This window comes from Pristiophorus japonicus, chromosome 2 (assembly GCF_044704955.1).
Source record: "Pristiophorus japonicus isolate sPriJap1 chromosome 2, sPriJap1.hap1, whole genome shotgun sequence".
In the NCBI taxonomy this organism is placed as follows: Eukaryota; Metazoa; Chordata; class Chondrichthyes; family Pristiophoridae; genus Pristiophorus; species Pristiophorus japonicus.
Window position 1 is genome coordinate 370,074,680 of NC_091978.1, and position 19,488 is coordinate 370,094,167.

General features: G+C 50.0%; 1 protein-coding gene and 1 non-coding gene across 6 annotated transcripts in view; both read right to left on the reverse strand.

The window, feature by feature from the left end:
• Positions 1–19,488, reverse strand: part of LOC139250615 (electrogenic sodium bicarbonate cotransporter 1-like) — a 245,188-nt gene that overhangs the window by 46,745 nt on the left and 178,955 nt on the right. For all 5 annotated transcript variants that reach the window (XM_070873017.1, XM_070873015.1, XM_070873016.1 and 2 more), the window contains exons 15-16: positions 11,739–11,821; positions 1,618–1,803 (exon numbers count right to left, since the gene is read on the reverse strand). In XM_070873017.1, the coding sequence (XP_070729118.1) occupies positions 1,618–1,803; positions 11,739–11,821 (269 nt within the window). The remainder of the gene's footprint in view (positions 1–1,617; positions 1,804–11,738; positions 11,822–19,488) is intronic.
• On the reverse strand, positions 17,004–17,076 carry trnav-cac (transfer RNA valine (anticodon CAC)). The gene has a single exon. It is a non-coding gene; the product is annotated as a tRNA-Val (tRNA).

Consider the following 19,488-nt stretch of genomic DNA (forward strand, 5'->3'; position numbering starts at 1 on the left):
CTCCTGCTCCTAATTCTTATGGTCGAATGTTCTTATGAAAGGGACCGCATCTCTGCAAGTTCTTTCTTTCTTCACAACTGGCTGGGGTTTTATTGAGCCTTGTGACCATCACATGACTGGCTAAGCCACTCCCAACTCAATAGCTCTACCAACCTGTGAGCATCCTTGCATTACAGGCGGGGAGACCATCATTGACATCACGCGCACAATGTGGGAGTAAGATGGTCTGGGCCACCTTTGTTAGGAGTTGCATTGAGCCTACCCAAACGTATTCCAGATAGGACCTTACAGCCAAGACATCAAGAAGACGACCATCCAGTCAGTTAGGGGTTCAAACAAAAACATAAAGACTTGCATTTATATAGCGCCTTTCACAACCTCAGGACGTCCCAAAGCGCTTCACAGCCAATGAAGTACTTTTGAAAGTATAGTCACTGTTGTAATGTGGGAAACGCTGCAACTAATTTGCGCACAGCGAGCTCCCACTCACAGCAAGTTGATAATGATCAGATAATCTGTTTTAGTAATGTTGAATGAGGGATAAATATTGGCCCCAGGACACCAGGGAGAACTCCCGTGCTCTTCTTTGAAATAGTGCCATGGGATCTTTTACATCCATCTGAGAGAGCAGACGGGGCCTCGGTTTAATGCCTCATCTGAAAGATGGCACTTCCGACAGTGCGGCGCTCCCTCAGTACTGCCCCTCCGACAGTGTGGTGCTCCCTCAGTACTGCCTCTCCGACAGTGCGGCGCTCCCTCAGTACTGCCCCTCCGACAGTGCGGCGCTCCCTCAGTACTGCACTGGGAGTGTCAGCCTAGATTTTTGTGCTCAAGTCCCTGGAGTGGGACTTGAACCCACAACCTTCTGACTCCAACCCGAGAGCGCTACACACTGAGCCATGGCTAAAATATAGAGGTGAAAGGACGGTTTGCTTCCCACTATGCCACTCAGTATGTTTGAAGCATTAATTACTCAGAATATAACCGAAAATAAGAGTGCAGTTTGATGCAGGGTAGGGGGTCACATTCGGATTGAGCTGCCTATTGGATAAGTGTTGGCCGTCATTGGCCAACATGCAGAGGGATATTTGTCTGCTCTTAGAATTGGTTCGGCCTCAGTTGGAGTATTGTGGATAATTCTGGGCACCACAGATGTGAAGGCCTTGGCGAGGGTACAGAGGGGGTTTACCGGGATGTTATCGGCGATGAGGGACTTCAGCTATAAGGTTTTCGATAGAATAGGTAAGAGAAAAACCATTCCCTCTGGCGAGCGGGTCAACAGCCAGAGGTCATCAATTCAAAATCATTGGCAAAGATCCGGAGTGGAGATAAGGAGACATGTGTTCACTCAGAGTGCTGTGGGGATCGGGAACACACGGCCTGAAAAGGTGGTGGACTGTGATTCCATGGATAATTTTAAAGGCAGGTGCTGGAGGATGAGGATTACGGACACAAAGCGAGGGAGTGGGACTGAGCACGATCGCTCTTTCAAAGGGGCGGCATAGGCACGATGAGCCGAATGACCTCCTCCTGCGCTGTACCTTTCTGTGATTCTATGAAAACGAGTTAAACAAGCCAAACAGACAGAAAGACAGAGTGTTAATCCTTCCGACTTACTGTGGTTGGGAAGTATGGGCTGGTTTTGAAATTTTTCAGTGTCATCGAACAGGTGTAAGTACCGAGGAAGAGGATGAACGACATCAAGGTGACATCTGGAACATAGTCACAGCTCATACCAACCATGCTGCCTCCATATGCCATGCAATCCATCCGTGACAGTAATGACCAGTCAATGCTTGTGTTCTGGGCAGAGAAGAGAAAGAGAATCAGTTTTCTGGAACTCTACATTGCTACCAAGAAGTGTGACCATTATTTTGCACTTTCGCCAGTGCCTCTATATCCTTTTTACAATTTAGAGACCAGAGCTGTGCACATTACTCCAAGTTCAATACAAGTTTAACATAACTTTTCTGCTTTTCAATTCTATCCCTCTAGAAATGAACCCTAGTGATTGGTTTACTTTTATGGCCTTGTTAACCCGTGTCGCTACTAATTGCGATCTGTCTATCTGTACCTGTAGATCCCTTTTCTCCTCGTCTCCATTCAGACTCTTATTATCCAAGCAGTAAGTGGCCTCCTGCGTCCTCCTACCAAAATGCACCACCTCATACTTACCGATATTAAAAGTCATGGTTGTAATGTGGGAAACGCGGCAGTCAATTTGAGCACAGCAAGCTCCCACAAACAGCAACGTGATAATGACCAGATAATCTGTTTTTTGTTATGTTGATTGAGCGCTAACTATTGGTCCCAGGACACCGGGGATAACTCCCCTGCTCTTCTTCGAAATAGTGCCACGGGATCTTTTACGTCCACCTGAGAGGGCAGACGGGGCCTCGGTTTAACGTCTCACTCGAAGAGACATTGGGCTAGACTTTCCATTTCATATCGCTGGGCTATCGCCGAGCTGAAAGTCACGATCCAAACAATAGGCGATGGTCCAGCGATCATGAAGGCTGCAACTTCGCCCATTTTTTGGGCCCTAGCGAACTAAGTGGAAAGTCGAGCCCACAGTGAAGTGTTGGGAATATATATCCCTGGACCGGTCCCCAGTGGTTGCTTGGCAACAGGTTGGGCCGATACCCGAGTGCAAGAATTCCTCTCCTCTCTCCTCCCCTGCCTTGCCTCTCGATTAGCTCTCGGTGGTTTCACCAACTTCAGCACCTCCCCAGCAAATAAAATACAAATCGCCGCGCCTACAAACTGTACCTGGATCCATTACAGTCTATCAGGTTTGATAAGCTCTCGCTGTGAAAATCAGCAGAAAGCAGGAAAACCAGAAACAGAATTCAACTGGGTGCAGGTGTGAGGCTCCGCGATATAAACCGCCATCGACTCGCGGAGGGAAACGTTCCACACAACGAGGAGCGCTCCATTGTGCCTGTGATGCCAGCACGCAACAATACCATTGTCCTTTCCCCTCACTGCTGACTCACGGAACTTCACACGGCAACCAGCCATTCACTTTTTGCCAGATATCTCGCGGTTTCTGTATTTGTCAAGGTGAAGGAAGACACCCCTCCCTATCTCTGTCACCTCCTCCAGCCCCGCAATCCCCCCCGAGATCTCTGCGCTCCTCCAAATCTGGCCTCTTGCGCAACTCCTCAATTTCCATCGCTCCACCATCGGTGGCCGTGCCTTCAGCTGCCTGGGCCCCCAAGCTCTGGAACTCCCTCCCTAAACCTCTCCGCCTCTCTCTTCTCCTTTAAGACGCTCCTTAAAACCTACCTCATTGGCCAAGCTTTTGGTCACCTGTCCTAATGTATCTCTTTATGTGGCTCGGTGTCCAATTTTGTCTGATAATCGCTCCTGTGGAGCATTTTGGCACATTTTACTACTTTAAAGAAGCTATATAAACACAAGTTGTTGTTGTTAAAGGCGCTATATAAATAGGTGGTTGTTGTTGTTGAGGTTGGCAGTTCTTCGATCTGATCCTCGGATATTTGGCGGGAGCCTCAAAGTGGAAAACCTCCCATTTTAGCGTGAAAAGTTGAAAGTCGTTCTACATTTCACATCAACTTTTAGCAACAAGTGCTTTCGGGTCAGATACAACGCACTTGGAACTTGAAAACACCAAAACCGCACTTGAACCCCAAATTCAGAGAGCACTCCTTACTGGAGCAATGTGTCAGGCATGGCTCAGCGGACAGCTCTCTCGCCTCTGAGTCAATAGATTGTAAGTTCAAGTCCCACTCCAGAGACTTGAGCCAGACCGCCGCTCCCAGTGCTAGTGCTGAGGGAGCACCGCACTGTCGGAGAGGCAGTACTGAGGGAGTGCCGCACTGTCGGAGAGGCAGTACTGAGGGAGTGCCGCACTGTCGGAGAGGCAGTACTGAGGGAGTGCCGCACTGTGGGAGGAGCAGTACTGAGGGAGTGCCGCACTGTCGGAGGGGCAGTACTGGCTGTGCTGAGGGAGTGCCACACTGTCGGAGGGGCAGTACTGAGGGAGCGCCGCACTGTCGGAGGGGTAGTACTGAGGGAGCGACGATCCCAGTGCCAGTGCTGAGGGAGCGCCTCACTGTCGGAGGAGCAGTACTGAGGGAGCGCCGCACTGTAGGAGGGGCAGTACTGAGGGAGTGCTGCACTGTCGGAGGGGCAGTACTGAGGGAGCGCTGCACTGTCATAGGGGCAGTACTGAGGGAGTGCCGCAGTGTTGGAGGGGCAGTACTGAGGGAGTGCCGCACTGTCAGAGGGGCAGTACTGAGGGAGTGCCACACTGTCGGAGGGGCAGTACTGAGGGAGCGCCGCACTGTCGGAGGGGCAGTACTGAGGGAGTGCCGCACTGTCGGAGGGGCAGTACTGAGGGAGCGCCGCACTGTCGGAGGGGCAGTACTGAGGGAGTGCCGCACTGTCAGAGGGGCAGTACTGAGGGAGTGCCGCAGTGTCGGAGGGGCAGTACTGAGGGAGTGCTGCACTGTCAGAGGAGCAGTGCTGAGGGAGTGCCGCAGTGTCAGAGATGCCGTCTTTCAGATGACATGTTACACCGAGGGCCCGTCTGCCCTCTGAGGTGGACATAAAAGATACCACAGCATTATTTCGAAGAAGAAGAAAGGAATTCTCCCCGGTATCCTGGAACGATTTTTATCCCTCAACTAAACAGCTAAAATAAAATTGATTTAAAAATAAATTATGGGAGCTTGCTGTGCGCAAATTGGCTGCCGCGTTTCCTATGTTACAACAGTGACTACACTCCAGTGACTACTTCATTAGCTGTAAAGTGCTTTGGGACATACTGAGGATGTGAAAGGCGCTATAGAAATGCAAGTTCTTATTGGCATCTAAACAAGTTGGTTTTGATCTGGTCAATGTGGGCTGGCTTTAAACCCCAGGCGAAAAGGACCGTGTGCTAATTCAGCGCTCTGTCCCAATCCCTTCGCGATGTAGCGGACCCCCACACGGCATTGACTCAGATCAAGCCCACCCCACCACCCCCACCCGGGTTTCCCCACCGTGCGTAGTCACGTGGGAGGTGCCCCCCCGGAGGTAGGCCTCATCGAGTCAGCCCAAACTCCCAAACCTTCCACCCGCCGACAACATGTTTGGTACGGGAAGCTGAGGGATCCTCCTTTTCTCATCTCCTCCCCCGCCACCCCTCGTCAAATGCCAGCTCCCTCGGAGACAAAGAGGTCCCAGCTCCGTGCTCCCCGAGCAAATCAATCTGAAGTTAATGCCTGTAGAATTCTTGGGTTTTTCGGCACTCTTCCAAGTTGGCCACAGCTCAGGTTACATCACTAACTCAGCTATTCTGTAAACCTCTGCCAAACCGGCATTGCAGCAGGGACATCAATTCTTTCACCGCTATATTAGATCGTCTCTTGAAAGGGGGGGGGGGGGGGGAGGGCGGGACGAGGGGCGGGAGGGGAGGGGGAGGTGCTGGTGAGTGAGATTAGACTGGATGGCCAGTGGAGAAAGCCATGCGCGCAGACTCGATGGGCTCATTCTGTGCCGTAACATTCCACCGTTCTTTAAAGTCTTTCTTGACAACGCTTCGCTGAATTCCTCCTTCAATCATTCGCGAACCGGCGGGCACAGATTTAAGGCAAAAGAACCAGAGGCGACACGAGGAAAAACCTTTTTAAAGCGGCGAGTGGTGAGGATTTTGAATGTGTTGCCTGAGAGGATGGTAGATACAGATTCAATAGTAGCCTTCTGTAATCTTACCGGTGAGTCTGCTCACAGGTTTGTAGAGCTGTTGAGTGGGAGTGGCTTAGCCAGTCACGTGATGTTCATGAGACTCAATAAAACCCCAGCCAGTTGGGTTCGGGGGATCCACGATGGGGCAGTTGGTTGTGAGCCTGGCGGATGAACTGGTAATGTGTAGTGTGATTGTTAAACCTTTGTTAATAAACCAGCTAGTTCTTAATAGCAATGTGTTGCTATGAATTCTTAAGCAAAGAACCCATGAAGCAAATACATTACACCTTCAAAAGGGAATTAGATAAATATTTGAAGGAGAAACAATTGCAGGGATATAGGGAAAGAGCGGGGGGCGTGGTTGGACTGACTGGATTGGTCTTCGAAGAGCCGGCGCGGACTCGATGGGCCGAATGGCCTCCTTCCATGCTGTACAACTCTATGATTCTAGGTCAGCAATCAGTGATGGGTTTTTCAAACGTATACTCCAACCGTCACTATTCGTCTAATCAACATAAAGATCTCCTGGGCGATTACATTAAATCTTTACTCCGTGGAAGCCCCAAGTATCTGGAGTAAATGGTATGTATTGCTGAGTGTCTGCAAACAAGGCTCCATTGTGCAATTTAAACTTGTGTGCATCACAGTAATATGAGCAGATAATTAGGGGCTGACGGAGAAACCCTATCAGAAGCCTGCAACAACCTGTCATAGAATCATAGAAGCTTACAGCATGGAACTAGGCCATTCGGCCCATCGTGTCCATGCCGGCCAACCAAGAGCTACCCAGCCTAATCCCACTTTCCAGCTCTCGGTCCGTAGCCCTGTAGGTTACGGCACTTCAGGTACACATCCAGGTACTTTTTAAATGTGGTGAGGGTTTCTGCCTCTACCACCCTTTCAGGTAGTGAGTTCCAGACCCCCACTGCCCTCTGGGTGAAGAAATTTCCCCTCAAATCCCCTCTAAACCTCCCCCAATTACTTTAAATCTATGCCCACTGGTTATTGACCCCCTCTGCTAAGGGAAATAGATTCTTCCTATCCACTCTATCTACGCCCCTCATAATTTTACACAGCTCAATTAAATCTCCCCTCAGCCTCCCAAACAAGTTACTTGGGTCATAAATCAAAGCAGAAAATGCTGGAGACATTCAGCGGGTCGGGCAGCATCTGTGTAGAGAGAAACAGAGTTAACGTTTCAGGTCGATGACCCTTCGTCAGAACTGGAATTAGTTTGAGATGTAACAGGGTTTTAAGCAAAGTGCAGAGGCAGGGAAAGGGGGGAGGGGAGGGAAGAACAAAAGGGAAGGTCTGTGATAGGATGGAAGGCAGGAGAGATTAGAGAGACAAAATGGATGTAGAGGTAAAGGGAGATAGTAATGGGACAAGTTAAGAAACAAAAGATGAATCTAGATAGGGTGTAAATGAAGATGGCGGAATCATCAAATGCTGCCGTGGGAAAGAGAAAAAAAGTTACTTGTGTCTCTCAATAAGAGTCTGTTTTTTTGCGGGTCATTGTCTAGACAGGTTTCAACGTAGCTCAGGACACAAATCTATGCTTTCCGCCTTCTGTCGCTGGCTCTCAGTCAGGTCCAGTTTCCGGGTGGCGGAGGTTAAGATTACTTTCATAACCTCCCATTCCTACTGACATCCTCCTCCTTCCAACCGCCGGCCGCTGTTGGATCCGTCTCTCCCTCAGCCCGCTGCAGACGTCTGGACCAAGGGGTCGATGCAAGATGGCAATTAAACTTTTGAACTTTGACATCACAGAACAAGGTCTGCGGTGTCACCCGGCGCCCTCTGCTGCCGATATCACGCAACTGCCCAGCACAAGCGCTAAATAAAACCCCGCCTCCTTTTGTTCTGAAGGAAGAGTTTAGCTGCCAGCAAATATCTGTTCCTGCTGTCTGATACAAGCCAGCTAAATCTCAGAGAGCTGTGGAGGCTGGGTCATTGAATATATTTAAGGTGCAGATAGACAGATTTTTGAAGGATAAGGGAGTGAAGGGTTATGGGGAGTGGGCAGGGAAGTGGAGCTGAGTCCATGATCAGATCAGTCATGATCTTATTGAATGGCAGAGCAAGCTCGAGGGGCTGAATGGCCGACTCCTGCTCCTATTTCTTATGTATGTTCTAAAAGGGTTAAATCCCGAGGGCAGGTCGCACAAACTGGGCTGTGTTCCCTCGAGTGTAGAAGATTAAGGGGATGATCTGATGGAGGTGTTTACGATGATTAATGGAGTTGATGGGGTGGATCGAGAGAAACTATTCCCTCTGGTGGGGGGAGTCCAGAACAAGGGGGCGTCACCTTAAAATTAGAACCAGGCCGTTCAGGGTGATGTCAGGGAACACTTCTTCACACAAAGGGTGCTGGGAATCTGGAACTCTCTCCCCTAAAACGCTGCTGGGGCTGGGAGGGGTCAATTGAAAAATTCAAAACTGAGATTGATAGATTGTTGTTGGGTAAGGGTATTAAGGGTCACGGAACCAAGGTGGGTTGATGGAGTTAAGATACAGATCAGCCGTGATCAAATCGAATGGAGGAACAGGTTCGAGGGGCTGAATGGCCTCCTCCTGTTCCCATGTGAAGTCTCCAGATACAATTCGTACTTTTATGGTCCCGCCCAAGCTCCCCTCCATTTAGGCATTGCCCAGACCTTTCCCAGAGTGAGGGGGCAGGATGACTGACTCGAAGCCCCCCTCCCTGTTCTGCTCTGGGATGTGCTGGCGGAGACTGCTTTGGAACGAGCTGCCCTCTCTGTATAAGAACATAAACATAAGAACATAAGAAATAGGAGCAGGAGTCAGCCATTCGGCCCCTCGAGCCTGCTCCGCCATTTAATACGATCATGGCTGATCTGATCATGGACTCAGCTCCATTTCCCTGCCCGCTCCCCATAACCCCTTATTCCCTTATCAGTTAAGAAACTGTCTATTTCTATTTTAAATATATTCAATATTTTTCCACAGCTCTCTGAGGCAGCGAATTCCACAGATTTATAACCGTCTGAGAGAAGAAATTCCTCCTCATCTCAGTTTTAAATGGGGGGCCCCTTATTCTAAGATCATGCCCTCTAGTTCTAGTCTCCCCCATCAGTAGAAACATCCTCTCTGCATCCACCTTGTCAAGCCCCTTCATAATCTTTATTTTTCGATAAGATCACCTCTCATTCTTCTGAATTCCAATCTGCTCAACCTTTCCTCATAAGTCAACCCCCTTCATCACCGGAATCAACCTAGTGAACCTTCTCTGAACTGCCTTCACAGCAAGTATATCCTTTCGTAAATATGGGAACCAAAACTGCACGCAGTATTCCAGGTGTGGCCTCACCGAAACCTGTATAGCTGTAGCAAGACTTCCCTGCTTTTATACTCTGTCCCCTTTGCAATAAAGGCCAAGATTCCATTGGCCTTCCTGATCACTTGCTGTACCTGCATACTAACCTTTTGTGTTTCATGCACAAGTACCCCCAGGTCCCGCTGCACTGCAGCAATTTGCAATCTTTCTCCATTTAAATAATAACTTGCTCTTTGATTTTTTTCTGCCAAAGTGCATGTCCTCCTTCTCTCCCAGCATCGGATCTGCTCGGCGGGTTACAGCCTGGGCTTGTGGGTCACAGTGCGGAGAATGGTGGGCGTGACTTCTGCATGTTTGAGCTCCGACACTCAGTCCCAGGCAACAACCCGCTCAAAGCTCGCTTTGTGGACTGGAACCTCGAACAATCGCAGCCGTCTGACAGAGAGGGTTTTGCGGTAAAAGAGAAAACGACATGTCAGGACAAAGGCTGCCTGAAGTCAAATGTACTTCTGTCAGTAAAATCAACATTGGTAACTCGCACATATTACAACTGGTGGAATCTTTGAACTGATACCAATGGGTGCTGAATGACGAGGGGAGGGGAGAGGGACTGATCGGAACCTCGTGAAGGGGGTTTCAGCAGAGCCTGAAACAGCCATCGGCAAATTGTCACCTCAACTCAAATCCACATACACTTAAAGGCTGGGAGGGCGTCTGTATCCAGTACAAAGTACCATTGTTCACTCAGCTGATCCCGGGGATCAGGGGGTTGACTTATGAGGAAAGGTTGAGTAGGTTGGGCCTCTACTCATTGGAATTCAGAAGAATGAGAGGTGATCTTATCGAAACATACAAGATAATGAGGGGGTTCGACATGTTGGATGCAGAGAGGATATTTCTACTGATAGAGGAAACTAAAACTAGGGGACGTAGTCTCAAACTAAGGGGCCGCCCATTTAAAACTGAGATGAGGAGGAATTTCTTCTCTGAGGGTTGTAAATCTGTGGAATTCTCTGCCCCAGAGAGCTGTGGAGGCTGGGTCGTTGAATATATTTAAGGTGGAGATGGACAGATTTTTGAGCAATAAGAATTGAGTGAAGGGTTATGGGGAGCGGGCAGGGAAGTGGAGCTGAGTCCATGATCAGATCAGCCATGATCTTATTGAATGGCGGAGCAGGCTCGAGGGGTCAAAAGGCTGACTCCTGCTCCTATTTCTTATGTTCTTCTAAGAAAAACAGATTATCTGGTCATTATCACATTGCTGTGTGTGGGAGCTTGCTGCGCGCAAATTGGCTGCTGCGTTTCCCACATTACAACAGTGCCTACATTCCAAAAGTACTTCATTGGTTGTAAAGCGATTTGGGACGTCTGATGGTCGTGAAGGGCACTATGTAAATGCAAGTCTTTCTTTCTTTATGGGTTAGCCAAGAATATAGCAACAACATCAACTTGCATTTATATAGTGCCTTTAACGTATTAAAATGTTAATATGTTTACAATAAGAGGACATTAAGGGGAGACTGAATCGAGGTGTTCAAAATCATGGAGGGGTTTTGATAGAGTTTCCAGTGGCAGGAGGGTCGGTAACCAGAGGGACACGGATTTAAGGTGATTGGCAAAAAAACCAGAGGGAACATTCTTTTACGCAGCGAGTTGTTGTGATCGGGAACGCGCTGCCTGAAAGGGCGGTGGGAGCAGATTCAATAGTAACTTTCAAAAGGGGAATTGGGTAAATACTGGAAGGAGAAAATCTGCCGGGCTGTGGGGAAAGAGCAGGGGGGAGTGGGACTGATTGGATCGCTCTGTCACAGAGCCGGCACAGGTTCGATGGGCCCAATGGCCTCCTGTGCTGTGTGGTATCGATCTATGATTCTCTGAAAACATCCCAAGGTGCTTCACAGGAGTGCTATCAGCCAAGATTTAACATCGAGACCCATAAGGAGATAGTAGGGACTGGTGACCATCAGCTTGGTCAAAAAGGTAAGTCTTGAGGAGCGTCTTAAAGGAGGGTAAAGAGAGGCGGAGAGGTTTAAGAAGGGAGTTTCAGAGCTTAGAGCCCAGGCAGCTGAAGGCACAGCCGCCGATGGTGGAGCGATGGAAACTGAGGACGTGCAATGGGCCAGATTTGGAGGAGGGCAGAGTTTCAACCCCGAGTTGTTCCGTGTAATTGCATACCCACCTGCGACCTAAGATCGACGCCGTCACCTCCCCCTCCTCCTCCTGTGTCTCACACTTGTAAAAGCCATCGCAGAGAAAACAATAACAACTAACAGGTTCTGACTGCATTGGCATGGAAATTTATCACCTGCTGCGAGGTGTCCGCAAATGGAACTACTTCTAACGCAACCATCATCAGAGGCGGTTCCTCGAACGAGGATGACTTGCTTCCACAAAAGTTCCCAGATGTTTCAATGAAGGACCTGATGTTCCAGTCCTGGAATCCAATTGCGGGGGTAGCATATGCCTGTGGGTGGATTTTTTTTAACGTGTGGTGGCCGTTGCACACCAGCCACCACACGGGCTTGACAGAGCGAGGTCTTGGTCCAGGGGCGAGGGTTAACCAGGACTGGAGACCTGCTCTGCTGCATGGAACTAGCGCGTGCACGTATCGCAGTGTGGGCAGGTCCACACAAGCAGCACTGAACCGGTACGCCAAAGCTCCTGTGGGAGCCCAGATCCGGAGTCATGCTCCCGAAAGTTGCCTGGGAGCCAGGCGTGCTCTACAGATCGACAGGTGGACGCTTACCGTTTGAGAGGTGCTGTTGCCCAGCCAGATAACCGTTGGGTCCACTGTTTCAGTGCCGTTCCAAAGAAGGCTTGAGTTAGCACCTGTAAAATAGCAAAAGAGAGAGAATGATCAGCCATGATCTTATTGAATGGTGGTGCAGGCTCGAAGGGCCGAATGGCCTGCTCCTGCACCTAGTTTCTATGTTTCTAAAGACTCAATCAGCAAGATCAGAACAGTAAGTATCCCACCTCTCCCAGATTCCCTCTTAGGATTCCGCACGTACCTCAAGGGTTACAATATAGCTTTCAATAGTTGGTCATGAAGCATTTTTGCCTGAAATGAACCGTTATTGAAAGGACTGTCACTTGAGAGCAGAGGACGAGGATACGTTTTGCAGAGTCCCGGCAGAGGGAGTAAGGGATTAGGAAGTCACCACATCGAAGTCATGTCATTGCTTTGGTCATTAAAATTAAAATTAGGAGTGCTATCTAACAGACTGGTCAACTCTCTGCCACATGGCGTGCGGACTCAAGGCAAAGACGGAGCATTGCAAATTGACGTCTTTCGGATCAGATGTCCCGCCTGCCCTCTCCGGTGGATGTAACAGATCCCATGGCCACTATTTCGAAGAAGAGCAGGGAAGTTATCCCCGGTGTCCTGGGGCCAATATTTATCCCTCAACCAACATCGCATTGCTGCTTGTGGGACCATGTACAGTAGACACCTCAAGTCACTGGAGAAATACCACCAACGATGTCTCCACAAGATCCGACAAATCCCCTGGGAGGACAGACGCACCAACGTTAGCGTCCTCGACCAGGCCAACATCCCCAGCATTAAAGCACTGACCACACTTGATCAGCTCTGCTGGGCAGGCCACATAGTCCGCATGCCTGACACAAGACTCCCAAAGCAAGCGCTCTACTCGGAACTCCTACCATGGCAAACGAGCCAAAGGTGGGCAGAGGAAACGTTACAAGGACACCCTCAAAGCCTCCCTGATAAAGTGCAACATCCCCACCGACACCTGGGAGTCCCTGGCCAAAGACCACCCTAAGCAGAGGAAGAGCATCCGGGAGGGCGCTGAGCGCCTCGAGTCTCGTCGCCGAGAGCATGCAGAAACCAAGCGCAGGCAGCGGAAGGAGCGTGCGGCAAACCAGTCCCACCCTCCCCTTCCCTCAACCGCTGTCTGTCCCACCTGTGGCAGAGACTGTGGCTCTCGTATTGGAATGTACAGCCACCTAAGAACACATTTTAAGAGTGGAAGCAAGTCCTCCTCGATTCCGAGGGACTGCCTATGATGATGATGGCTTGTGGGAGCTTGCTGTGCCAAAATTGGCTGCCATGTTTCCTACATTACAACAGGGACGACATTTAAAAAGTACTTCACTGGGACATCCTGAAGCTGTGAAGGCGTTGTGTAGCCAAAGGCCATTGGCTGTACAGACAGGGAGTCAGGACTAAGTACAGTGTTTGGTTGAAGAAGGCTTCGAGGGCAGGGGATAAATAGACCAGGACACACAGACCGTTTAAAAATCATTATACAGGGCCTTGGTGAGACCGCACCTGGAGTATTGTGTGCAGTTTTGGTCTCCTTACCTAAGAAAGGATATACTTGCCATAGAGGGAGTGCAGCGAAGGTTCACCAGACTGATTCCTGGGATGGGGGGATTGTCGTATGAGGAGAGATTGAGTCGACTGGGCCTGTATTCACTCGAGTTTAGAAGAATGAGAGGGGATCTCATTGAAACGTATAAAATTCTGACTGGGTTGGACAGACTGGATGCGGGGAGGGCGCTGAGCACCACGAGTCTCGTCGTCGTAGGATGCAGAAAGCAAGCGCAGGCAGCGGAAAGAGCGTGCGGCAAACCAGTCCCACCCTCCCCTTCCCTCAACCACTGTCTGTCCCACCTGTGACAGGGCCTGTGGCTCTCGTATTGGACTGTTCAGTCACCTAAGGATTCATTCTAAGAGTGGAAGCAAGTCTTCCTCGATTCCGAGGGACTGCCTATGATGATGATGATGCTCATGTGTGCTGACGTACCGCGTGGATTATTATTGATGTAACTACCTCCCCATTGTATTCCAGCTCCCTCAACACAAAAGTGATTTCATCCTTTTTTGCAGCTGCCCACTAGTTTTTAGTGATCTCTGTATGGACCCCTTAAATCTCCCCTACTGATATAAACCGGCGCAGTTCCAAAATAAATCGTCCTTTCACAGTGTCAGCCGTGGCTCAGTGGGTAGCAGGGGACTGTAACTTTGGGGCATTATCCCTTCTTGTCCTCTGAAGCCTCCCTGCAGCCGTTGACACAGTTTGCCACACCATTCCACCTCCAAATCCCCTGTGTTATTGCCAAGATAGCCTTCCACACTGACCCATCCGATTGTACACCATCATCATCATCATAGGCAGTCCCTCGGAATCGAGGAAGACTTGCTTCCACTCTTAAAATGAGTTCTCAGGTGACTGAACAGTCCAATACGGAAATTACAGTCCCTGTCACAGGTGGGGCAGACAGTGGTTGAAGGAAAGGGTGGGGAGTCTGGTTTGCCGCACGCTCCTTCCGCTGCCTGCGCTTGGTTTCTGCATGCTCTCGCGATGGGGCTTGAGGTGCTCAGCGCCCTCCCGGATGCACTTCCTCCACTTAGAGCGGTCTTTGGCCAGGGACTCCCGGGTGTCAGTGGGGATGTTGTACTTTTATCAGGGAGGCTTTGACGATGTCCTTGAAACGTTTCCTCTGCCAACCTGGGGCTCGCTTGCTGTGAAGGAGTTGCGAGTAGAGCGCTTGCTTTGGGAGTCTCGTGTCGGGCATACGGATGACGTGGCCCGCCCAGCGGAGCTGGTCGAGTGTGGTCAGTGCTTCAATGTTGGGGATGTTGGCCTGATCGAGGACGCTAACGTTGGTGCGTCTGTCCTCCCAGGGGATTTGCAGGATCTTGCGGAGACCGATTGTAACCAAAGCACCTCCAGCACCATTACGCCCCACGGAATTCAGCAGGAGTCGTGAGCAACACTGCCATCAGGCAGAAAGTCATTTGCGTCTCCCAAGGGCAGTGACGAGAGGCACAAATGAGCCCAATCGCTGCCACTACGATTCAGTTATGTAGCGAGGTGCATTCTGCACCAAAAACATTGCGATACCAGGGTGATTAAGGTCATGACATGGTGCATTGCCAAATCATCATCATAGGCGGCCCCTCGAGTCGAGGATGACTTGCTTCCACGCCAAAAAGTTCACAGGTGTTTCAATGAAGGACCTAATATTCCGGATCCAGAATTACATCCTGAAGGGTGGAAGGTGCCTGTGGATGGATTTTTTTAACGTGGTGTGACCGTTGCACACCAGCCACCACACGGGCTTGACAGAGCGAGGTCTTGGTCCAGGGGCAAGGGTTAACCAGGACGACTGGAGACCAGCTCCGCTGCACGGGCCCAGTGCGCTCACATATCGCAGTGTGGGCTGGGTCCGTGCTGTCCCTGCTGCTGCCCGGACATTTCAGATCGAATAACAAAGGCAATTGCTCAGGTCACCGCGCCCGAGCTGGGATCAATGATGAAGGGTACCATTTAATGATACAGGTGATTGGTTTCCCAAACTCATTGCACTGAAGGACGTGGATTCACTTGCAGCTGTTCTACCGTGCTGTACCTGTCACCCTCCACGATAACCACTCCACCCCAACAACACAGACCCTTTTTTTTGAAGGAGTAGATTAATATTAAGTTTCCACTGCTGCTCATATAGCCTGTACTTATCATCACAAAGTCATCATGACCACCGGACATCCCAGAGTGCTTTACAGCCAATGAAGTACTTTTGGAGTGTAGTCACTGTTGTAATGTGGGAAACACAACAGCCAATTTGCGCACAGCAAGCTCCCAGCAATGTGATAATGACCAGATAATCTGTTTTTTAGTGATGGTGATTGAGGGATAAATATTGGCCCCAGGACATCGGGGATAACTCTTCGAAATAGTGCCATGGGATCTTTTACATCCACCTGAGGTCTCATCTGAAATACTGCCCCTCCAACAGTGCGGTGCTCCCTCAGTACTGCCCCTCCAACAGTGCAGTGCTCCCTCAGTACTGCCCCTCCGAAAGTGCGGCGCTCCCTCAGTACTGCCTCTCCGACAGTGCGGCGCTCCCTCAGTACTGCCTCTCCGACAGTGCGGCGCTCCCTCAGTACTGCCCCTCCGACAGTCCAGCGCTTCCTCAGCACTGCAGTAGCAGTGTCAGCCTGGATTTTTGTGCTCAAGTCTCTGAAGTGGGACTTGAACGCACAACCTTCTGACTGAGAGGCAAGGGTGCTGCCCACTGAGCCACGGTTGACACTGGAGCGTCCTCGGACAATGTAAAATAGCTCGTGTATGTCTGAAAGAAGGTTGCTGATTTGCTATGACTGGCTCAGCGATCGGCCCCTTCCACACAGGCGTACTTTGAGACAGGTTCTGGATCGTGCCGTGTGACACAGGACCTTCACCGATAACTGATACACATCCTATAATTATCTTTATTGCAGGGAGTGGACATGTTGCCCGTATAATAAAGTCAGTGATTAAGACTCTGAGCTAACTGTTCTCACTAACACTCCCCATCGACAGGAAGGAGTGGCCAACGAGTTTGTTCCAGATCGCTTACTGTTCAGGGTCAAGTACAGGACCTGCTCCCGCTAGTCTCTAAGTCAGGAATGAGTTAGAAACACACAGTGGAGCTAACAGCCTCTGAGCCGAGAACAGAGAGTCAGTCAGTGAGTGACCAGGCCTCTCCATGCAAACTTGTCAAGTCGCTGTGTGGTGATTCAGTCTTTACGCTTTGTGTTTCATCCACTTTCGGCAACATGGGAACAGGAGGAGGCCGTTCAGCCCCTCGAGCTTGTCCCACCATTCAATAAGATCACAGCTGATCTGTATCTTAACTCCATCTACCCGCCTTGGCTCCGTTACCCTTATCCAACAAAAACCACCCAACTCAGTGATGAACTTTTCAATTGACCCCCTCCCCCAGCCCCAGCAGCGTTTTGGGGGAGAGAGTTCCAGATTCCCAGCACCCTTTGTGTGAAGAAGTGCTCCCTGACATCACCCTGAACAGCCTGGCTCTAATTTTAAGGTGCCACCCCCTTGTTCTGGACTCCCCCCACCAGAGGGAATAGTTTCTCTCGATCGACTCCATCAACTCCTTTAATCGAGGCATTGTATAACTGGGAGCCGATGTAGGGCAGCGAGTGATGTAGGGGATGATGGGTAAACGCTTAGATAGAAGAGAAAACAAGCATTTATAATGTTTCTGCCCGGGCTCGAACCGGAGACCTTTCGCGTGTGAGGCGAACGTGATAACCGCTACACTATAGAAACGCTGTAGTTTAGCGCCTTTCACATCCTCAGGTGGCCCAATTAGATCACCCATTAAGCTTCTCTACTGGAGGGATGGGCAATAAATGCTAGCCTTGCCTGCGACGCCCACATCCGGCGAATGATTGAAAAAAAAATACAAGCCTGGTCTATGGAAACTGTCCTCATAAATAAAGCCTTTTAGCCCAGGTATTGTTGTGGTGAATCTGTGCTGCACTTCCTCAAAACATGCATTAGTTTTAACACGTATTTGTGCTGTAAAATCAAGAATCTCAAAGCTTGGACAGGAGGAGATTTCTGCGCACCCAGTAGCAATAGCAAACAACAACAACAACTTGTACTTATATAGCGCCTTTAACGTAGTGAAAGGTCCCAAGGTGCTTCAGAGGAGTGTTATAAAACAAAGCAATAAACTTGACACTGAGCCGCTTAAGAAGAAATTGCTCAGGTGACCAACAGCTTGGTCAAAGAGGGAGATTTTAAGGAGAGTCTTAAAGGAGGAGAGAGAGGCGGAGAGGTTTAGGGAGGGAGTTCCAGAGCTTGGGGCCCAGGCAGCTAAAGGCACGTTCGCCAATGGTGGAGCGATTATAATCAGGGATGGTCAGGAGGGCAGAATTGGAGGAGCGCAGAGATATCGGGGGGTTGTGGGGCTGGAGGAGATTACAGAGATAGGGAGGGGCGAGGGTCATGGAGCGATTTGAAAACAAGGATGAGAATTTTGAAATCGATGCATTGCTTAACCGGGAGCCAATGTAGGTCAGCGAGCACAGGGGGTGATGGGTGAGCGGGACTTGGTGCGAGTTAGGACACGGGTCAGCGAGCACAGGGGGTGATGGGTGAGCGGGACTTGGTGTGAGTTAGGACACGGGTCAGCGAGCACAGGGGGTGATGGGTGAGCGGGACTCGGTGCGAGTTAGGACACGGGTCAGCGAGCACAGGGGGTGATGGGTGAGTGGGACTGGGTGCGAGTTAGGACACGGGTCAGCGAGCACAGGGGGTGATGGGTGAGTGGGACTCGGTGTGAGTTAGGACACGGGTCAGCGAGCACAGGGGGTGATGGGTGAGCGGGACTGGGTGTGAGTTAGGATATGGGGTAGTGAGCACAGGGGGTGATGGGTGAGCGGGACTGGGTGGGAGTTTGGACACGGGGCAGTGAGCACAGGGGGTGATGGGTGAGCGGGACTGGGTGCGAGTTAGGACACGGGGCAGCGAGCACAGTGGGTGATGGGTGAACGTTTAGATTAGGGATAGCACTGTTAGATAGAAGAGAAAATGAGCATTTATATAGCACCTTTCACATCCACAGGGTGCCCAAAGTTCTCCACAGCCAACTGAGTACTTTTGCAGTGTATTTTAAGGAGCTCATTTGCAAACAGCAATGGATTAAACGACCAGATAACGTCCGCACAACAGCAACGATGCAGGAGTGTACACGACACAGCTCTCTGTGGGCGGGGTGCGATGAGTTGGTGAGTCACTCGCCTTGGCTCACTCTTGCCAACAAGTTGCATTTGCACATCGTCTTCGATGTAGAAAACCATCACACGGCGCTTCCCAGAGGTGTGGTTCACCAGAACAATACCGGGGCTCAAGGGTTCATTCATTTATCAGGACAGCTTCCTTTTTTTAATTATTCAATCGTGGGATGTGAGTGTCACTGGCAAGGCCAACACTTATTGCCCATCCCCAGCATTGAAGCTTAAGGGGAGATCTAACTGAGGTGTTTAAGACGATTAAACATAGAAAATAGGTGCAGGAGTAGGCCATTCGGCCCTTCAAGCCTGCACCACCATTCAATATCATCATGGCTGATCATTCACTTCAGTACCCCATTCCTGCTTTCTCTCCATACCCCTTGATCCCTTTAGCCGTAAGGGCCACACCTAACTCCCTTTTGAATATATCTAACGAATTAGCCTCAACAACTTTCTGTGGTAGAGAATTCCACAGGTTCAAAACTCTCTGGGTGAAGAAGTTTCTCCTCATCTCGGTCCTAAATGGCTTACCCCTTATCCTTAGACTGCGACCCCTGGTTCTGGACTTCCCCAACATCGGGAACATTCTTCCTGCATTTAACCTGTCTGATCCCGTCAGAAATTTATATGTTTCTATTCAATCCCCTCTCATTCTTCTAAATTCCAGTGAATATAAGCCTAGTCGATCCAGTCTTTCTTCATATGTCAGTCCTGCCATCCCGGGAATCAGTCTGGTGAGCCTTCGCTGCACTCCCTCAAGAGCAAGAATGTCCTTCCTCAGATTAGGAGACCAAAACTGCACACAATAGTCAAGGTGTTGATAGGTAGATGTAAAACATCACTGGGGGGTTTTCAGCGGCAAATTTCCAAAAGATAAAGAGGGTAAAACAAAATTTGGCAGATGCTGGGAATGGGAAGTGAAAGATCAGGGGATGCAGAG